At 44.6% G+C, this 20334-nt stretch overlaps 1 protein-coding gene across 1 annotated transcript in view; it reads left to right on the forward strand.

The window, feature by feature from the left end:
* The window catches only part of LOC146866082 (uncharacterized), a 666825-nt gene that overhangs the window by 237179 nt on the left and 409312 nt on the right, over positions 1-20334 (forward strand). Inside the window, exon 7 of the mRNA XM_085633172.1 lies at positions 5362-5515. Within this exon, the coding sequence (XP_085489298.1) occupies positions 5362-5515 (154 nt within the window). The remainder of the gene's footprint in view (positions 1-5361; positions 5516-20334) is intronic.

The following is a 20334-nucleotide window of genomic DNA, read 5'->3' on the forward strand; positions in this document are numbered from 1 at the left end:
TGCGGGCGGGACTGCCGAGGCATCCATGGATGGAAGGACTATGGGCAATTCTTAGCATTGCAGGCACCTGTGACAAAATACTGGAAAGCTGGGGTTAATACTTAGCATAAAGAGCACTCATGGTAAAATACTGGTACTTGTGTACTAAAGGTAATTCAAAGCATATAGGGTACCCATGGAAAAATACTGGCAAACTTAGAGGTTATTTTTGGCCAGTGTCGAAATTCTGTTACTAGCACATTGGAGGCAATTCCTGGACTAAAGGGTGACAAGCTGGCACATGGGAAGGTAGCAACCATGACAAAATACTGACCCTGACACACTGAGGTAATGTTTGATATAAGTGTCACCTATGGTATATGGACAGCCTAATTTACAAAATAGTAGCACTGGTATATTTTATGGTAAGGTATGATGTAAGGAGGCCCCCTTGGCATATGAGGGCACCCATTACATAATGCTGGCCCTGGCACAATGGAGGCAATTTTACACATATGGGGGCAACCATAGAACATTCGTTTTAAAATGGGGTCAACTTCTGGAGAGCGTCAGGTTTCATTGGCTTGAAACAACATGAAAGGATTTGAATATTTACTGAGCGCACTTTCTGTACCTACGGAAGTTTAGCAAATGTATTCTTAAATTGTGCTTTAAAACACACAATTTTATCTCATTCTTTTCTAATTTTTCTCGGGGTGGGAGAAACCCCCTAGAAGAGATCTGGCCTACTTCCTTTGCTCACTCACTGCAATTTCGGGCAAGTATTATTCCCCAGAACATTCAAAGATCAAGTAAGCACCATACCAAGTAGCTAAAAAAGACATTGGTCTGTATTATGTTGTTTTGCTAATCACACATTTATCAGGCAACGTCTGTGAAATCAAATGCTATGATGTTAGGGTTATGCGACAATCCTTCCTAAATAAATTCAGGGTTGAGGGCCATATGATGTCACTTCCTGTGATATCATTATAGTCACACGGTATGTGATGTGACTTATGCCACCCCTGGCATTTTGGTGAATTGACACCCATGCTGGTCTTGCAATGCCTTGGCTTTGGTTCTTGCGCTTTTCACCACAGAGAGTTACTTTTACTGCCATTCTTGGAGGGGTCCAGTTCTGATGACTGTATACCATGCCTCTTGAGGTATAGTGGCATCAGCACTGGAGTGCTTTTCTCAAACCTCTTTTCACCTTTGATGAGATATACTGCACATAGGATGGTTTTAGGGATGCCAGTGTGGTGCCTGAGGAGGCCAGAGAGCAGGCAACTGTAACTCTGCACTCGGCAACAGAGCCTCAGCAGAGTACATGTCTTTTGGGCAGGATTCATTTTTAGGTTTCGCCTGCAAGCGCTGTGCTTGAGAAATCTATTGTTTTAATATAAACTTAAAAGCGTCTTACATCCTGCCTCCTCATTGGTTCCTGTGTATGCCACTTACCTTTCCTCCATTTCTATTAGCAGTAGCATATTTTACTGCATTTACCAATGCTTGTTTCCTTGTCTGTTTCTCTTATCAGTTTCCTGCCGCTGAAATACTGTTAAAATCCACTTTAGTGGAAATATATTTTCATAAAGTTTTGCCATTTACTATTGCAGCTTATATAACAATTTATCACCTGGAGAGAATAAATCTCTCCAGGTTCTAAATTGTTAGCACCTCCTCCTCTTCGCGGCCAAAGTCACAGAGATGACCGTCAATGCACAACTAACTAAATTCATCAAAGAAAACTCCATCCGCGACCCCTCCCAATCTTGATTCCGCAGCAACCACAGCACCGAAACCGCCCTACTCGCTGCCACAGACGACATCCGCACCCTCCTCGACCAAGGACACACCACGGCCCTGATCCTACTCGACCTCACTGCAGCATTCAACACCGTCTCTCACCGCCAGACTCCACGACACCGGTATACAAGGAACCATCCTCGACTGGATCGGCTCGTTCCTCACCAGCAGAAACCAAAGAATCAGACTACCACCCTTCCTCTCCTAAACCACGAAAATCAACTACAGAGTGCCCCAAGGATCATTGCTCAGCCCCACGCTCTTCAGCATCTACATGGACCCCCTCGCCGCCATCGTCAGACAGCACGCACTCAGCATAGTATCCTACGCCGGCAACACCCAGCTCATCCTCACCCTCACCAAGGACCCAATCACCACCAGACTCAACATCCAGGAAGGAATGAAGGACGTCGCATCCTGGAACAGCAGAAACTGCCTGAAGCTCAACTCGGAGAAGACAGAAGTCCTCGTCCTCGGACCCTTCCGCTCAGAATGGGACAACACCTGGTGGCCTACCGCCCTTGGCAGCCCCCCACACCCATGAACCATGCTCGAAACCTCGACATCGTACTCGACTCCTTCCTCTCCATGACCCAACAGGTTAACGCCGTCGCCTCTGGCTGCTTCAACACCCTGCGAATCCTTCTAAAGACCTTCAAGTGGATCCCCATGAATCAAGGCAGGCCATCAACGACGCGCTCATCACCAGCAGACCGGACTACGGAAACTCCCTCTACACCGGGATCAACAAGTCTCTGAACCATACAGAACACCGCAGTCAGACTCATCCTCGACATTCCTCGACACGAGCACACCATCCAACACCCACGGAACCTCCACTGGCTCCCCATAGAGAAGAGAGTCACTTTCAAGATACTTACCCACGCCTACAAATGCACCCACAACACCGGACCCCAATACCTCAACGAGAGAATCTCCCTCCACGTACCCAAGAGAAACCTCCGATCCTCCGACCTAACCCTCGCTGAAATCACGCGCATCCGCAGAGCCAGAACAGGTGGAAGAACCTTCTCCTATATTCCAGCCAAGATCTGGAATGAGCTCCTGCTCAACATCAGATGCACCCCCTCCCTAAACATCTTCAGGAAGACGCTCAAGACCTGGCTCTTCGACTGAACGGAGGTGCTTACCCGCACCCCCCCAGCGCCATGAGACCCTCACAGATGAGTTGCGTGCTTACAATTCCCCTGATTGATTGATTGAATGATTTGCATAGAATCAGAGGATGCTGTGTGGCGCCGCAGAGACTTGAACCGGGATCCCCAGCTCTCGAGTCATCAGCTCTGGCCGTTGCACCACATCCTCTTTACTCCCGTGTAATCTGTCAGGGAAACTCTCTCCTTCTCCCAGACGATTATTGAAGAAAACAGCTCTTTATTGGTTACACAGGTGAAACCGATGCATTACCAATGCTTGTTATATTTGATCCTTAGCTGCCTCACAGGACTATTTTCCAATATATATATGGTATAAATATATATTGGGGGTTTTGGTCAGTGGTCTTAATCCATTGGTCTGCTATATTATCATTTGCACTTTGCTTGCACCTGCCATAGCATACAGCGTGGGACAAGGGGCCATCACACTTCAAATACTGGCCCTCCTGCAAATGAATTACAGTATCTTGTTTATGCATACCCACCATAAACATATTGCTCTTCAGTACCAGGGCTTATGGGACAATGTGTGCTTTATTTAATTTTAAACTAATTGCATTTTCTTTTTTCTTTGGAGAGGACTTGGACTGCTCTCTAGAAACTGCTGCCGGGCCCTCCATGACACTTAGAGGGTCATTAGGATGGTGGGCGGACTTTGTCCGCCCGCCATCCTGGCGTGGAATGGGACCGCCCGCCATTGGTGCGGGGGTCCCGTTGGTGAAATTAGGATGCACCCGCCACACTGGCGGGCGCATCCTGCATTCCTGACATTGCGGCGGGCGGTGCTCTCAGCACCGCCCGCCGCAATGCCAAGAAGGCATGTTGTGCACCTCCATGCACAACGTGACAGGCACCGCGCGGTGCCTGCCATGTTGTGCATGGAGCTGCAGTACTCCCCATGTGTCCCACTCTCCAGAATCCCTGGGGGCCCGCTACGGGCCCCCAATGGCAAAAACCGCCTGCCTTTCGGAAATGCAGGTCCCCGCCAGCATAGTAATATGGATGGCGGTGTCTACCAAACACCGCCACCATATAAACTGCTTTTCCGCCCGGTAGGCAATCGGGCGGATTGCCTACTGGCGGAAAACCGGTGGACGGTCTTCCCGTCCGCCGGGGTCCCCCCCGCCATGGTAATGTGGCCGGGGGAAATTAGCAGCGGGAGGAGGTTTTTGCCGGGCGGATCGCCACCGCCATACGGGCGGTGGCGATCCGCCCGTTATCCTAATGGACCCCTTAGTGTGGATTTTTGACAAAGTACAACAAAAACATTTAAAAATAGCTCCTGTGGGTGGCCATATCAAAATGTTTTTGCCTTGTTTTATTAGCCAGCAAATTGCTTCTAAGCATTTGGTCATCTTGCAGCCATTAGTAATTATATAGTATGCCAATGAAAACAAGCATTGGAAAAACCACTAGCTCTGCGGTTGGATGCTAAAGGCCAGACCTATTTCCAATTTCAATACTTGGTAAAAAGATTTGCTACCAATCTTTTGTGCCAAGTTATATCGAGTATGTACATGTTTAAAGATGCATTTTCTTGGAATACCATCGAAACATTTGAAAAACAACTGCTCCTCCAAAAGTAATTGAATATAAATGTATTAGATAAGGAACAATTATTCCAGGGTGGGATGTGGTAAAAAATTTCTGAGAGTTTTTTTTAGCATGGGCCATGTGCAGCTAAAGTCTGTATACCACAGCAACCTTCATTAGCTTTGTATTTTTATATTTGTTGTTACATGTGAATTAAGAATTAAGCATAGAATGGTCTAAAATAAGCAATAACATACTCCATGGTTTATGTATTGTTTCTCTAGTGCATCGCCGACATAATGAAATGAACAGAATGTCCAACTTTTCATTAAACCTATGCCCATTTTAAAAATGCTGGGTAATTGATTGGATAACATTTTTCACTTTTATTTGGCTGCTTGATTCCGAAGTATTCGTCATCTAGGCCACAATTTACGAATCGGATGCCAATCTGCCTGCTATGTCAGCTTAGCCGTTTCCAGCTGCAGTCCAAATATTACTCAGACACAATAGCTGGGCATTCAATAGTGTGTCTGGACCATGCTGGATTGCTTATATAGATGGCAACGTTGCCAGTGAGCCCAGTTATTTTAGTCTGTTCTTGATCCTTCATACTCTGTTACCAATAGGTAGGATGTCAAAGCAGGAAGAAGGGAACACCAACCATAGTTTTGTTTTGGAATTGGTGAGTTGCCCTTTTTATATTGCACTCATATTATACGTATGCATACTGTTTCTCTTCTGAGCTCAATAATGTACCCTTTCAGGATGAAGTTTCCTATAGTTGTTAGCCAATTATGTTTTCCTTTGCTTTGTCAATACTCCATCGTAACAAATATGTATGTTCTGTTGATTTTAGGATATGAACGGTGACCCTCGATATCTGTCCATGTGGCTGTATCTTCCTGATGAAGTCTGGATAGGTGTCTTTACCTGGCTTTCCCACAAGGATCTCTGTCAGGCGGCACAGGTCTGCCATCGCTTCCGACAGCTCACTGCTGATGAAACGTTGTGTGAGTACATGATATCAATTCAAATGTATGCAGAAAACAAATTATTCGACTCCTGATTTGGATTGCATGATGCTTAGATCCTAGTCTGCACCTAAGTCTGAACATACCCAAGAACTCATCAGGTATACAGACATGAAGTAACTTTAAGAGGGCAAGGGGCAGAAAGATAGTATAAGGTGACACCTCTTCTAGAAAGACAAGATATTACAATCAAGGCTTACTCTTAGACAGTAGTAGTACCTGCATTATTGTCTGATAATACTTTCCGTTCCTCCTGGTTTCTCACATAGGATTAATATTTTTAGGGATGGGCGGAATTCCACAGAGCTTTACTCCATGGAATTCTGCAGAGTTACAGATAAACTCCACGAGATTCTGCAGAATTCTGCCAACACGCAGAAAATATGCAGCTAGCACTGCAAATCAGTGCTGGTAATGCGGGCAGTGCTGAAAATCAGTGCGAACAGCACCATGTGTTGTGAGAGAGAGAGTGCGGTCATGCTAGTTAATTTTGCCACCGCTCGAGTAGAAAATCTAATTGAGCGGGAGCAAATCTCCTCGGACCGCAGCCCTCTCTGACCATGACTGCTCACGATCACCGGTATTATAAAATGCTCTGTAGGGCTCTGTGGAAACTGGAAATTGCGCCAGGGGACAGAAAGTCACGCTTGCATGTGCGGGTTGGGGAGCTTGCATTGCACGAACGGCAGAATAATTCCACCATGCTCCGATAGGTGGAATTTGGCAGGAACTCCGTGTTACAAATGTAATGTGAAGGTACCAAATTCTGCCAATTCTGCAAGAAGAATTATAATTCTGCCCGGGCCTAGGTTTGTTTCCTTCAGAAGACCTTGGGAGATACTAGTGCACAATTTTGTAACTAATTCTACAAATACAAACATTGCAAAAGGCAAATTATGAAACTCACACTGTCGCACAATCATGTACATATGAAATATCACTGTGTAAACATTGTTCACATACGATTCAAAATCCCATTAAAAATATTTTGCTCAAGAGTGAACTGATACCAAGTTCTGTTCTGACCCCAGCAGAACTGCTTGCATCGCATGTGAATTGCACAACTCTGAACGTAGGAAGAATTGGAACACAATGTCACAGGTTTTTTATCTCTGACAGTTAAAAACATCTCTTTTTTTTTTTTTTGTCCTCATTTATGTGATCTTGAACATTTTTGCAATCGGGTCCTCTTAATTTGGACGCCCTTGGAGCAGAGATAGAGGCTTTGCTTATAACCCATCGATTTCATAAACCAAGTTGATGCTGATTACTGCATCCATGGATCCATCGATTTTGATAGTGGTTTTTAATCATTGGACATCCCTCCCTACCCTAACGTCTAGCATAATCCCATATGTCCCAGAAGTCTGTTCTTTTCGATACCCCCCTAGATTTATCCAGGTTCCTAAACTTTTATACTGACCCAACCCATTCATGTATCAGTGGGGGAGAGGGTAATATCCACTTTATACAAATTTCACGTCTGGCTAAAAGTATAAGTGTAAACAAAAAATGTTTCTGCTTTTTAGTCAAATTAATATACAGATCAAGGATACCCAGAATGCCAAAAATAACAGTAAAAGCTCTTACCTTAAAAGTCAATTTTAAACTTTTGCCAATGATCTTACCAACTTCATTCCAAAACAGGTCAAGTTGAGGGCAAGAATAGAACATGTGAATATCATTTGCTTCCTTCTCTCCACATTTTGGGCATTTTTTCGTAACTTGGATGTTCATTTTGGAAAGCTTCTCGGGAGTCCAATATGATCTATACCAGGTAAATAAATGATTTTTCCTCAGAGGTGCAGAAATTATAGTGTACCACAAATAAGTGTAAGACACTTGCCAAGCATGTTGCAAGTCTTCAGCCGGAAAGATCTTCTTCCATTTACGGTCTGGAATATCATAATCTGGTTTCTTCTTCTCCACAAGACACCAATACCATTTCGAGATTTCTTTTTTCCCAGGAGCTTTATGTAGCTCACCCTCTAAATTCAAAAGGTCCTCTGGCCAAATATTTTGAGCTTTAGCCCAGTTAGCCAGCTGGTAAAACTTAAACCTCGAGATGGGGAACAACCTTTACAACGCAACTTTTACAACGCACTACCTTTACAACGCATTTTTTACAACGCATAATCCATTACAACGCATGACATTACAACGCATACCATTACAACGCATTTTTAAAAACTACCTTTACAACGCATTCCATTACAACGCATACTACCATTACAACGCATACCATTACAACGCATAATATTACACTACACTATCCAACACTTACTCTACTGTTGCACCCCCTGGAGTTAGAATAGTAATTTTTACCCCTATACTATCCAACACTTACCCTACTGATGCACCCCCTGGAGTTAGAATAGTAATTTTTACCCCTATACTATCCAACACTTACCCTACTGATGCACCCCCTGGAGTTATAATAGTAATTTTTACCCCTATACTATCTAATACTTACCTTAAATGTAATTTAATATAATGCGTTGTAATGGTATGCGTTGTAAAGGTAGTATGCGTTGTAATGGCAATGCGTTGTAAAGGTATTTTTTAAAAATGCGTTGTAGTGTCATGCGTTGTAATGTCATGCGTTGTAATGGATTATGCGTTGTAAAAAATGCGTTGTAAGTGCATGCGTTGTAAAAGTGTGCGTTGTAACGTCATACATCCCTCGAGATTTCCTTCGCAGTTAGCTCTAGCAAGACTTCCCATGGTTTTAAATTCCCGTTTTCCAGGAGATCTCCCCATTTTGTTACTCCAGCTCTTTTCAGGGGGAGAGCTAGGGAATCTTGCAAACATTCTGGAGTACCTGGCGAATTCCATATCGGAGGTTGCGGGCTATAATATGGGTATCTCCAAATTTTCCTTATATCTGCCCATAATTTAAATGCGGATCTTAAGACCTTCAATTTAATTTTTTTAAAGAATTTTGGATGTCCAAACTTGTAAAGGCAGTAACTGTGGTTTGTCGTTGCTTTCCAATACGTAGGGTATGTAGTATATTCTTGAAAAAGATGCCTTATATTTTTTAAATGGAAGGCTTTACAGTATAACAGTAGGTCCAGACTAGCTATCCCTCCTTGATGTTTTTTCTGGCTCAAGTTCTTCCAAGCGATCCTGGGCATTTTGGACGACCAAATAAAAGAGTTCAGCTCACTTTGGATCTTTTTTATTTGAGATGGGTTGAGTTCCAAAGGAATATATTGAAAACAAATGTAAATTTAGGTAAAATGGCCATTTTTATTAGGTTAACCCTCCCTATGAAGGATAAAGATAGGCAGGTCCATGATTTCCTTGGTTTTTAATTGCAAATTCGCCTGGGCAATTCCTAAATATTTCTCAGTATTTGGATCCCCAGATATCTTATTTCCTTCTTAGAATCATATTGGGAAGCGGGTATATTCCACTGCATTACCTCTGTTTTTTGTTGATTTATTTGATAACCGGATATTTTGCCAAAGTCTGCCAGCAGTATGTTCATGCTATTAGATGTCTCAATTAGGTTGCTCGAATAGACCATTAGGTCGTCAGCAAATAACGCCACTTTTATAACCCAGTTGTTAAGGCTAAAAGGGATAAGATCATTTGAAATACTGATCATGTTGGCCAGTGGCTCTATATATAGGTTGAAAAGTAATGGGGAGAGAGGACGCCCCTGCCTCGTGCCCCTCTTGATTTGGAAACTATTTGTTGTAGAGCCATTGATCAATATTTTCCCAGTCGGGCCGAGTAGATGTTTGCTATCGCCCTAGAGAAGTGTTTACCTAAGTTGTTATATAAAATAACTTGGTGTAGATAGGACCAATTAACTCGGTAAAAGGCCTTGGCCGCGTCAAATGTAAATATTGCAAGAGGTACCTTCTCATGAGTAGCAATATCTATGGCTCCTATCAGTTGGTGAGTAAGATCGTGCAACTGTCTCCCTCTGATAAAGCCCTTTTGGTCGTCATGTATTAATTTATCTGAAAGAGAACCAAGCCTTGTAGCCAGAATCTGGGTAAAGATGTTGTAGTCTGAATTAAGAAGCAAAATTGGCCTATATGACTCGCAGTAAGTAGGATCTTTTCCAGACATTAAAATAAGGCTAATTATTGCTTCATTCCAAGATTTGTGAATTGCTACCTCCTCGAGGAAAATAGTGTTAAATAGATTTGTCAATATAGGGCCTAACTGATCTTTCAGAACAATGTAGAGTTCATTTGGTAAGGCATCCGGGCCTGCTGCTTTGTTTTTTTTAAGGTTAGTTATTATGTCTAGAACCTCCTTCTGGGTAATCTCAGCATTTAGGGTGCTGCAGGATGCACTATCTAATTTTGAAGTTTGTGACCTGTTCAGATAGTCTTCAACTGTTATTTGCGAGGGGGCTAGATCCTCCTCGTAAAGTGTCTGAAAAAAAGGTTCAAATGCTTCTTCTATGCCTGCTTTATCCTCAAATAGCTGGGTACTATTTCCCTTATGGATAGCAGCTATCTTATTTCGATTGAGATCAGTCTTAAGCTTCCAAGCTAAGAGTTTTCCACAATTCTCCCCCCATTCGTAATTTGACAAGGAACTGGCTTGCCATCTTTTCCTCCAGGAAAAGTGACAGTTCCTGTTTCTTACTCAGGCTCTCTCTTTTCAATATATTTTGATCTTCTTCTAGAGTTGTGCATTCTATCTTAGCTTGTAGTTCTAATAAATCAGTTTCTAATCTCAAAATCTTAGATCTCTTCAATTTATTTTTGCCCGCTGCTATACCAATTAGTGTTCCTCTGATCACTAATTTAAACGTTTCCCACACTATCATGTCTGGGACTTCACCCCCGCTATTTTCCTTGAAGTAATTTCCAGTTGTAGATCTTAAAATATCAATAACTTGTTGATCTAACAGGAGTGTCCGATCTAATGTCCACCTTCTTTGGATCTGAATTGGCTCATATTTTATATTTATTTGGACCGAGGAATGATCTGAAAGATGCGCTGGATTATGCTGGACATTGATGACTTTGTTACTTAAGAGGTTATCTACCAAAAAGAAATCTATTCTAGAGGTATGACCATATTTATAGTTCCTATAGGTGAGCAAGACCACTGGATCTGCTGGAGAACATGGCGGCCGGCTGAAGAGCCTAGGTCGCGAGCGCTGCAAACCGATGGCATTTTGATCTATGCATTTTCTTTTTTGGCTCATTTCGTACCTTTTGTTGGGCCGGTGTGAAAACAGCTCCGCTATCGCCTCTGCCTCTGTAACATCTTTGTTGCGGACTCTGTAGGCGCCGCTGAAGACAGGCAGCAAAGATCCGTGGTGCTTCTGTGGCAGCGTGCGGTACGCCCGCGAGCCTGGGACATCGTGGGCGGTTCCCGGAGGCTAGGCGAACACTGACGGGGTCCTACGAGCAGGCGAGAGACAGAGCAGAGAGATCCTGGGAGTTTCTCAGCTTCACCCGAACTATGCTGCCTCTCACTGATTCTGCTGCTGGTGTATTGTAGGAGGGGAGTCGGGAGTCCGGAATGTGTCCATAGAGACTGTCCAGAGAGACTGGAGACTTGGAAGTTCCGGGGAGCCTCCCCACCGGCGCTTCTTGGACTTCTCTGTGAAGAGGTGAGCAGGGGAACAGGGGATCAAGCTGGAGATCGCTGCTTTGGCCCTGTTTTCAATGTATGCAGGGTCACAGTGCTAAAAGGGGTGTCCTCGACAACACGGGCCTCGACGAGGGTTCTAGAAGTGTGCTCCTCGTAGAGAGACTGCACCCAACAGTTAAAAGTGATAACCATCAAATAAAGAGGGGGTTTTGGACTAACGCAGCAAACTCTTACCATCAGGCACGAATATCAGTGCTTAGACAATCTTTTAGGGGGCCCCCCCGAAAAATTCCTGAACATATTGTTAGAACTTCAGACTATACTCGGCGCATATCTGCTCAAGACACCCCGGAGAGCTCTCAGCCTGTGGAATACTACGATCTCTGATTTGATCCTAAAAATGAGCTAAAGGGCATTGCCTGCATGATTTCAGTTAGGAAAAAGGCCGTGGCAAGAAGAGGGGTCTCTCTCTATCTAAGTCAACGGTCCCACCCGTACGGGACAAGAGCCCTAGCTTGGTCTCAAATTTCAACTCTAATAATCTGTCAAATCTTGAACCAAGTGATCCTTTTGAAATTATTGGTACTGATGATTATAGTGTCTCAGAAAAAGGCGTGCGAGTTTTACCCAATTTGCCTCCGGCATGAGAGGGGGTGCCCCAGGACGGGACTCCTGACTTGCCTCAAGAGCAAGCACAAGCACAAGAACAAGAGGACGCCTGGGGTACACTACAGTCAAAGTGCCCAATCGAGCATACCAATAAAATTCAGAGGGCTCAGAAAACGGATAAAGCCACATCAGCGGTGGTTTCTACGAGGACAGCAAAAACGGCAAGAAAGGAGCAATTGAAAAAAGGCCCCAATATCAAAACTACCCCCTCGTTGCGCTCCTTCTTTAAAATACAAGAGAAGCTGATATTAGGGACTGTAAGGACTACAGGAACACCCTTATCTATACCTTCAACTCTTTTGACCTCAATGGAGTCCCCTAATAAATACCAAGTACTTATGTCCAAAGAACAGAGAGAAGAAAAAGAGATGGAAGAGGTAGAAGAGATCCCCCGGATGGAGAGTGACACATTACTCCCAACTCCTGTATCTCCGTGCCTAACTAGCGGTTCCACTATGGATAGTGCGGCCGGGGCTGATATTGGAGGCCTTGTGGCCTCTCTATTAAACTAAATGAAAGCGGGTGTTAGATCTGGGGGTCTCTAGTTGGCAGGGTAGGTACCACTGTCCAAGTAGGGACCCCTGCTTCTAGTCAGGGAAAGGGGGATACACTGTTAAGATAACCCCTGCTCACCCTCTAGGTAGCTTGGCCTGAGCAGTCTAGGCTATCAAAGGCAATGTGTAAAGTATTTGTACCAACACACATAGTAACACAGTGAAAACACCACAGATTTACTCCACACCAGTTTTAGAAAAATAAGGTATCTTTACTAAAAACTTCACAAGACCAAATACTACAGAAAAACCAACATACAATTAAAAAGATTACTTTAAAGATAGTTCAAGAGTTTGCAGAAAGTACTCCAGGATGTAAAAGTCAGTGTCCTGCACAATGCGACTCTCAATGCACAAAATGCGACACTCTCGTGCCCAACAGTACCTGTAGTTGCGATAAGGTTCCCAAAAGCTATAACAAGGATGATGGTGAAGGCGAAGCGATACTCCTGAGATCTTGGGGAGGCTTTGCAGCAGCCCTGCTTCACGCAGTAGAGGTGGATGCGCCGGCTCCGATCTGTAGGGGGAGGATGCGATGACTTTGGCTTTCGTTGCGTAGGTTTCTTAGGGGGAAGCTTCATGCACAGGTACGATGCGACGATCTTCGATGCGGCGCGAAGCGCGGCGCAGCGCTGACTTCTGGCGCCGCAACCCTCGATGCGTCACGGGACGGGACTCTGTGTCGACACACGCAGTGACTGGATACTTCCACGCACCGGCAGTGGTGCGGCCCGCAAACTGGTTCTGCGACGACCCTCGCAGCGCCAGGAATCTTCACGCACCGGGACGATGCTCGACGCACTCGGCGATGCGGGGACTCCGGGTGCTGCGATGATGCCGTAATGAAATTCTCCTCGCACTCTCGTTCTTGCGACTCGCAATCGGATGATGCATTGGGTACCAGTTACTCTTTTTCACGCTTCTGCTTCCCAGCTCCCAAACACAGCAAAACGACCTCCTGAGGCCCCAAGACTGGGCAAGCACTCCAAGGCAGGTCAGAACTCCTTCAGCAGAGTTCCAGGGGAGCTGGTGGTGAAGTCCTTTTGTTCCTGGGACTTCTTAACAGGGAGCCAGCTCTTCTCAGGCCCTTGGAGAAGGGGACACAGCAAAGTCCTTCCCCTCTCCTTGGCAGCAAAGCAAAACAGCAAGCAGGCAGTCTTCTCCTCTTCAGTTCTTTTCAGCTTTCTCCTTGGCAGAGGTTCCTTCCTAGTTCCAAAGTGATCTAAAGTTTAGGTGTCTGGGGTCCTCTTCTTATACCCCTCCAAGTCTTTGTCTCTCTTTGTTTCAGTGGGGGGATTCCCCTGCTCAAACCGGTGCCTGGGTATGCTCTGCTCTGGAGCACCTGGTTCCTTTCAGAGTGAGGGGCAGGGTCGTTAGACGCTCAGCAGGAGGTGGAGCCTTCTTTGTGCTGGCAGAGTCAGAGTCCTCAGCCTGGCCAGCAGGGGGTGGAGCCAGCATTGTGCTGGCAGAGGCAGCCCTACTCAAACCCAGGGGCTACTCCTCCCACCCATCTAAAGCAGATCTCCCTATTCACCCTGCTGCTGACTCATCCAGACTCCTGGAGCCACCTAGCCCATCACATGACACCAGTCAGCCAACCAGCACACAGGCACACAGGAAGGTTAAACAGGAGAATAGCTACTTTCAAAAAAGTTATATTCTCACACAGTGAATTTAAAAACCATCTTGCTAAAAAGATGTATAATTAAATTCTGAACGCAAAGATACCAAACTTGGATTTTCTATCTTGCCCTTATGGGAAGATAGGCATGTAAACAGCCTCCCCCATTCTGTCCTATGGGCAAGATAGCCTCTCAGCAGTGAAAAACGAAAATGGCTGTAATTCACTACCAGGGCATGTTACACACCTCAGTACATGCCCTACCTTTCAGATACACTGCACCCAGTGCTTAATTTGTGCCGGTGCTATCCGGTGCGTGTGACGGCATAACATGTGTCACACGATAAAATAAGTATTCACATTCTCACTCTGTCTCCGAGTCTCCGTGAAGAGCTGTGCCGATAATAAATCCATGCCTTCAGTCAGTGTTGCCGGTAGGCAGGCCACTGATTGGGCTGGATTTGGTCATGTGGAGCTGCGTGAGGCAGCGTGCGTAACCTTTTTAAAATTGCACGCCGCCCGCCTTATGATCAGGACACACGCATGACGCACAGGCAGTTCAGCACTATTATTTGAACGTGCGTGTTGTAGAGCAGCTGGTAACCAGTAAGTAATCAACAGTTGATTTTCTTGAGCGTGGTGGTTTGCATGAACGTTAGCATTACAGGGTGTGAGATTAGGGCTGAGACAGTTAGTTACGTGCCCGTTAGACTCCTCTTCGCATACCGGAGGCAGTGACTTGTTCAGAAATAGAAAGGTGTTGGGAGATCTGACATTGTCCCATGGCCGGACAAAAAAGTACCCCACTCAAATTTGATTTTGTTTCTTTGTCTCTGATTAACACCTTGTGCGCTGAAGGATCACTTACTACCCTCACTCCCATCCTCGGGTTTGGCCCTACTGTGCATTGGCACTGGAGTTTAAAGTATGGTAGGCACTTGCCCCTTCCGTGAACGTAGCCATACTGTGGAGTGCTGCAGAATTTTAACACACATTAATACGAAACAGTTCCCGGTGCTATAAAAAAAAAACACACGTTTTGTCAGAAACAAAACTGTATTATATTAGATTATATTAAAAATATGAACCCACGAGTAATAATTTATCTTTGCTATTGAACCACGGACATGCTGTTTTGTTAACACTGTGCTTTCGAGTAACATTGTGCTTTTGAGTAAAAAGGCGGCAGGCAGAAAACTCGCCCAATGCAGAAATATTTCAGGCCTCTTGGCCTCGCCTCGGGGGTCAATGTCAAACTGTGGTTAGTTGCAGTTATAGCCGGTGCTATTGAATAATAATGGCGGCTTGCGGAGAGACCAGTGTCCCAGCGCAGTGGTGGGTGTCATGCCTGGCAGATGGATGTCAGCCTTTGTTTTGGGCACATATAACTGCAGCGACATTTCTGGCCTTGGAATTCACCTATAATGGGCTGAGGTAGAGAGAGGAAACCAAAGCATCCAGGTCCGCATTCCCAGGTGAGCGCGTGTGCAGCCAGCTCTTAAGTGCAACTCCACGAGGAAGTCACTGTCACAGTGAGGCCACGGTTTAACTACTGGCCTGACACAAAGCAATGGGGCTCCTCTACAGAATGTGGTGAGGGACCACCGAGACTCCAGTCCCTCAGTGAGATTCATAAACAGGGTCGGATTGGAACACATGTAGGCCCGGGCACTTGCCAAAAAACTGGCCCACATTCCCGGATCGTCCGTTTCATTAATCACACCATCTAGTTAGTCTCATTGGAGTCTGGCAGGCTCTTTTTTGTTATTGTTTTTGTAGTTTTATATAGCGTGAACTCAGCCCATTGGCACTGGGGGAGTGTACATGAGCACCAGTAACATTACACAAGATCCAATTTATTTTTCTTTTAGGTGAGACAATCTTATTTTAAGGGAGAAAACATGATTTGCCCAGAATCACAGTAAATTGAGCTGACGCCGGGACTTGCACCTCGTTTTGTCAGTAGCTCTGACTATGAGCGACATCCAAAGGTGGTCTCACAGCAAGGCATCTGCAAGAGCTCCCTATTCTCCCCATCCCTCCCAAACAAGGCCCAAAAGAGGTGACACCACCCGGCTTAAAACAGGAGCCTCATGACGAAGGTGTTCACTGACGGAGAACTCAGCAGTGCTGCATGAATGTGCACCTTGCAGATCACATAAATGTATTTTATGTGCATAGCTCTGTGGGTTACTACTTTTGTCACAAAAGATCCTTTTGTTTCTGTACAGTTCATATGTTACAATAATAATCTAGCTCAGTGAGCTATGAACTGCCATCAAAGAGCTGCATGCAAACTACATGCTACAGGTTACAAAGTTATGTTTTTTTCTGTCTTTCATTATCCTAATGTTGCTAAAAAAAAGTTTGTTTAGGTAGAAGTAAATTCTTGTTAGTAAATGTAACCCTAACCACTGTCTTACGTTTTGAATCGCAAGTTTGTGCTTCTCCAGCCCAAGTACTCTTAAAAATTGCCTACACCTGGTAGTGTCCTTGGTCTTATGTAACATTTTCTATACATTGACTTACACATATATTATTCATTGTCTTTATGTGTGTTTGATGGAAAGTGCACCGACACCATAATCAAGTATGAGAAGCGCTATAAAACAAATGAAACACATGATAAAGGGGCTATGGAGAGATGAGGGGCAGAGGACTTCTATCAAAACTTTACTTGAGGAAAGCTCCTATGCTGAAATTTGGATTGAGTATTACATCTGGCTTTCAGCAGTGCCAGTTGAGGATGTGGGTGGAGCCAATAGAGTGAGTGGGTGGAGCTAGGAAAAGTGGGTGTTGGCCTCCGACAAACATTTGAGCACCTGGACTTCATTTTTTACAAATTAAGCACTGACTGCACCCAGCCCAGGGGGGTACCTAGGGCCACCATAAGGATGCCTGACATGTACAGAAAGGGAAGGATAAGGCCTGGTCAGTGGTGGCACTGGCCAGGTCGACATGGCAGTACTGGACTGCCCATAGGCACTGCAAGCAGGCCTAAGATGTCATTTTAGGGCTACTCCTGTGGGTGGCACAATCAGTGCTGCAGCCCACTAGTAGCATTTGAATCACCAGCCCTGGCACACTCAGTGCACTTTACTAGGGGCTAACAGGTGAAACAAATATACCAATCATGGATAACCAATCAATATAACAATTTACCTTGGGAGCACTTGCACTTTGACACTGATCAGCAGTGGCAAAGTGCCCAAAGCATCTAAACCAGCAAAAACGAAATCCAGCATAGCATCAAAAATACAGGGGGTAGAGGCAAAAAGTCAGGGGTAACCACGCCAAAGATGCCAGGTCTAACAGCGGGTTTTGCTAAATCTGAAAAAAATCAGCAGAAAATCCAGGCCACTTGTGAAACTTTGGAGATGAAATTCAACGCACTGTCGGAAAGGGTAGTGACAATGGAAATGGCCCTGGAACAAATTAAGGATGAAGTAAGACTTTGCCAGAGTAACAACGAAAAAGTCTTGGGTACAGAGAGAGAGCTCCGAGATAAAATCGAGATTCTTGAAAATAACTCGAGGAGGAACAATTTGCACTTATTAAATATCCCGGAAGCCCAAGAAGGACAAAATATAAAGTCCTTTGTAATTAACCTCCTAAAAGAATTTGTTCCAGATATCGATGAAAAAGAGTTGGATGGCGATATACAAAGGGCCCATAGGGATCCTTTCAGATTAAATAAGGATAGGAAAAACCCGCGAAGAATTTTAGTTAACTTTAAATCCTATTCTATAAAAGAACGCATCCTGAATAAAGCCTTAAATTCCGGTACCCTAACCAAGGACGGGTATAATTACAAAATCCGCTCAGACATCTCCAAGGTCACAGCTGATAGACAATGGGCCTTGGGGAATTTCATGCAAGACATCAGGGCAGAAGGAGCCACTTTGCAGATGAAATTCCCAGCACTTCTACGCATCATGTGGTGTAACAAGACATATAATATAAGGGACCCGCAAGAAGCAGAACTGTTTTTGGAACGCATGAAATCTAATAGAAACAAATAGTTTAACGAGCCAAATTACTGCAAACAGTGCCTCGGTTACAGCCCTCAAACTGGGCAACTAGGATTGCTCATGATAGTGGGGAGGGTTCTCCAGGGTGGGCACATCTATAGGTTGGGTTTTTTTATTATTCACACGGTTTTTTAAATTTTGGTGGGGAGCATAGGGGGAAATATCTTAAGTCTTTAACTCTGGATATAATTATATTGCAAGAAACTCACCTTCTTAGGGAAGAATGGCTTGCAGCCGTAAAATCTGAGAGCTGGATTGGAGAAGCAGTGTGTACAACCCAACTAAGCAACACCAAGGGTGTTTCTATCATTATTAAAACATCTCCACACTGTATTTTGGTTGCACAAATCGTAGACCCAAGAGGAAGATGGGCCATAGCCAATATAAAATACAGAGATTGTGCTTTGTCTATAGCAGGCTATTATGGTCCAAATATAGATGACGCGGGGCCTTTGCAATCTTTGTACGCACAGTTGGTATCGCATCGTACCCCAATTATCTTGGGGGGTGATTTTAATATTTTGCTAGACCCTAAAATAGATAGACACCCTGCTAGTAAAACTCTTAACTTACCTAAAATGCGACAATGCTTAACCATGCTTATAGAGGACCTGGGTCTAGTAGATATATGGAAAACTAGGGGAAATCATCTTAAAAACATCTCTTGGCTCAAAATTTATTTGGACACCCACAAATCACTGATTCAATCCACAATGCCACTTCAGCCACAAAGAATGTCACTAGTGAATTTTCTTCAGTTCTTAACAATTACATGCCTTCATTCTTGCTACCTCACCATCTTATGTTTAAACCTCACCACATCTTTTGTGGGGTGATGCTCCCAGGTATTATTGCTATTAATTTTGTGGTGTCTTGGAGAACAGTATTTTATTTTTGCAGCATTAGTAAGATTCTTTGGGTCGTATCTTGGCAGGAACATAGATCTACCATTCACAAAGTTCCCTTCCAGATATGAATCTGCTTTTGCAAAGTAAAAGGCAGCTCCCTTCCCTTTGTTTTTTGAGTAGAGTGTCCAAAATGGACACCATACATGCAGACAAGAACCAGGTCTCATGCAAATTTTAGTTTTTGGGACTTTCTTGGTTTAGTGGCATGTACAAATGATTGGCCCTGTGTCCTGGACAGTAAATCAAGAAGCTTCCTGCCTTATACCAGAGTCCACAGACATGATGGACAGTAGTTGGCAGGTTAATGTTGCGAAGCAATACAGGAAACCCATGGTCTTGATGTATGATCGTGCCATTGGTGGTGATGACTAATGAAAACCTACAAGCAGACAGTGAGCAACACTTTATGCGGTATATTTATCTTATAATGCTTGGGAAATTAGAGCAGCAAAGAAGTGCTAGAAGCTAATTTGGTAAGGGTCTGGCAAGTAAAGGTGGGCGGAGCAGGCATAGTGCCTCTATGCGGAGTTCCACAGAGTTCGAAAAAAGCTTTGTGAAACTCCGCTCCGCTCCCAAGGCATGGATGAGGCAGCCACGGCAGGTAAGTGCCTTTTTTTGGTATTATAATTACAATTACTTTGGGAGGGTGGATGGGGCCAGCTAACTCGCTCTGCCACGGTGTCAGAGTTTTGCCTATACTCCACGTTCGCAACGGAACGCAGAGTAGGCAGAACTCTGTATACTCCGCTGGTGGAGCGGAGTTACCCGCCTGGGTTTAGTGGTAATTATGAGAATATGTCATTGGGAGAACAACAGCATGATTATACTAGTGGGTTGTGAGTGGTTCAGCCTCAGTTTAGTATTATGCATCATTGCATTTGGTTAGCTTCCCAACGTTTCCTGAAGAGTTTCAACTGCAGCAGTTTCCTGACGATCAAATAATTTGGCTGTTCATTTAATATCCAAGGGGAGAGAATTCAAGGGAATTGAGCCTGGAATTTCAAGAGATCAGCAGACATTTGCATTTGTAATTTCTTTTGGCACCTAGTTCTGGATTTGAATAAACAGGGATTACTAGTTTGGCCACCGTTTTTGATCCACATCTGCATGTTTTTAAGGCCTATGGGGATTACACTTAAGCATTTTTCATGTGGCCCAGCTTCTTCCACTTGAAGGCCAACGTTGCAGCCCAATCCTGTATGTGTTGGAGCCTACCAATTAACCTTTTGGGGTAAACACTCTGGTGCCGATCACGATCCGGCAAAAAATGTCCCCGTGCGACTCGTATCGGGTCTTTTTACCGTACGAATCGAACAAGTGCCGTACGAACTCGCAATCACGATTCGCATGGTAAAAAGTCCATACGAACCGCACTGGGAATCATTCCCCACACGTCCTCCGGTCGGAAAATGTGTCCGACACGTCCTCGGACGATTTACCT

This window comes from Triturus cristatus, chromosome 2_1 (assembly GCF_964204655.1).
Source record: "Triturus cristatus chromosome 2_1, aTriCri1.1, whole genome shotgun sequence".
NCBI lineage: Eukaryota > Metazoa > Chordata > Amphibia > Caudata > Salamandridae > Triturus > Triturus cristatus.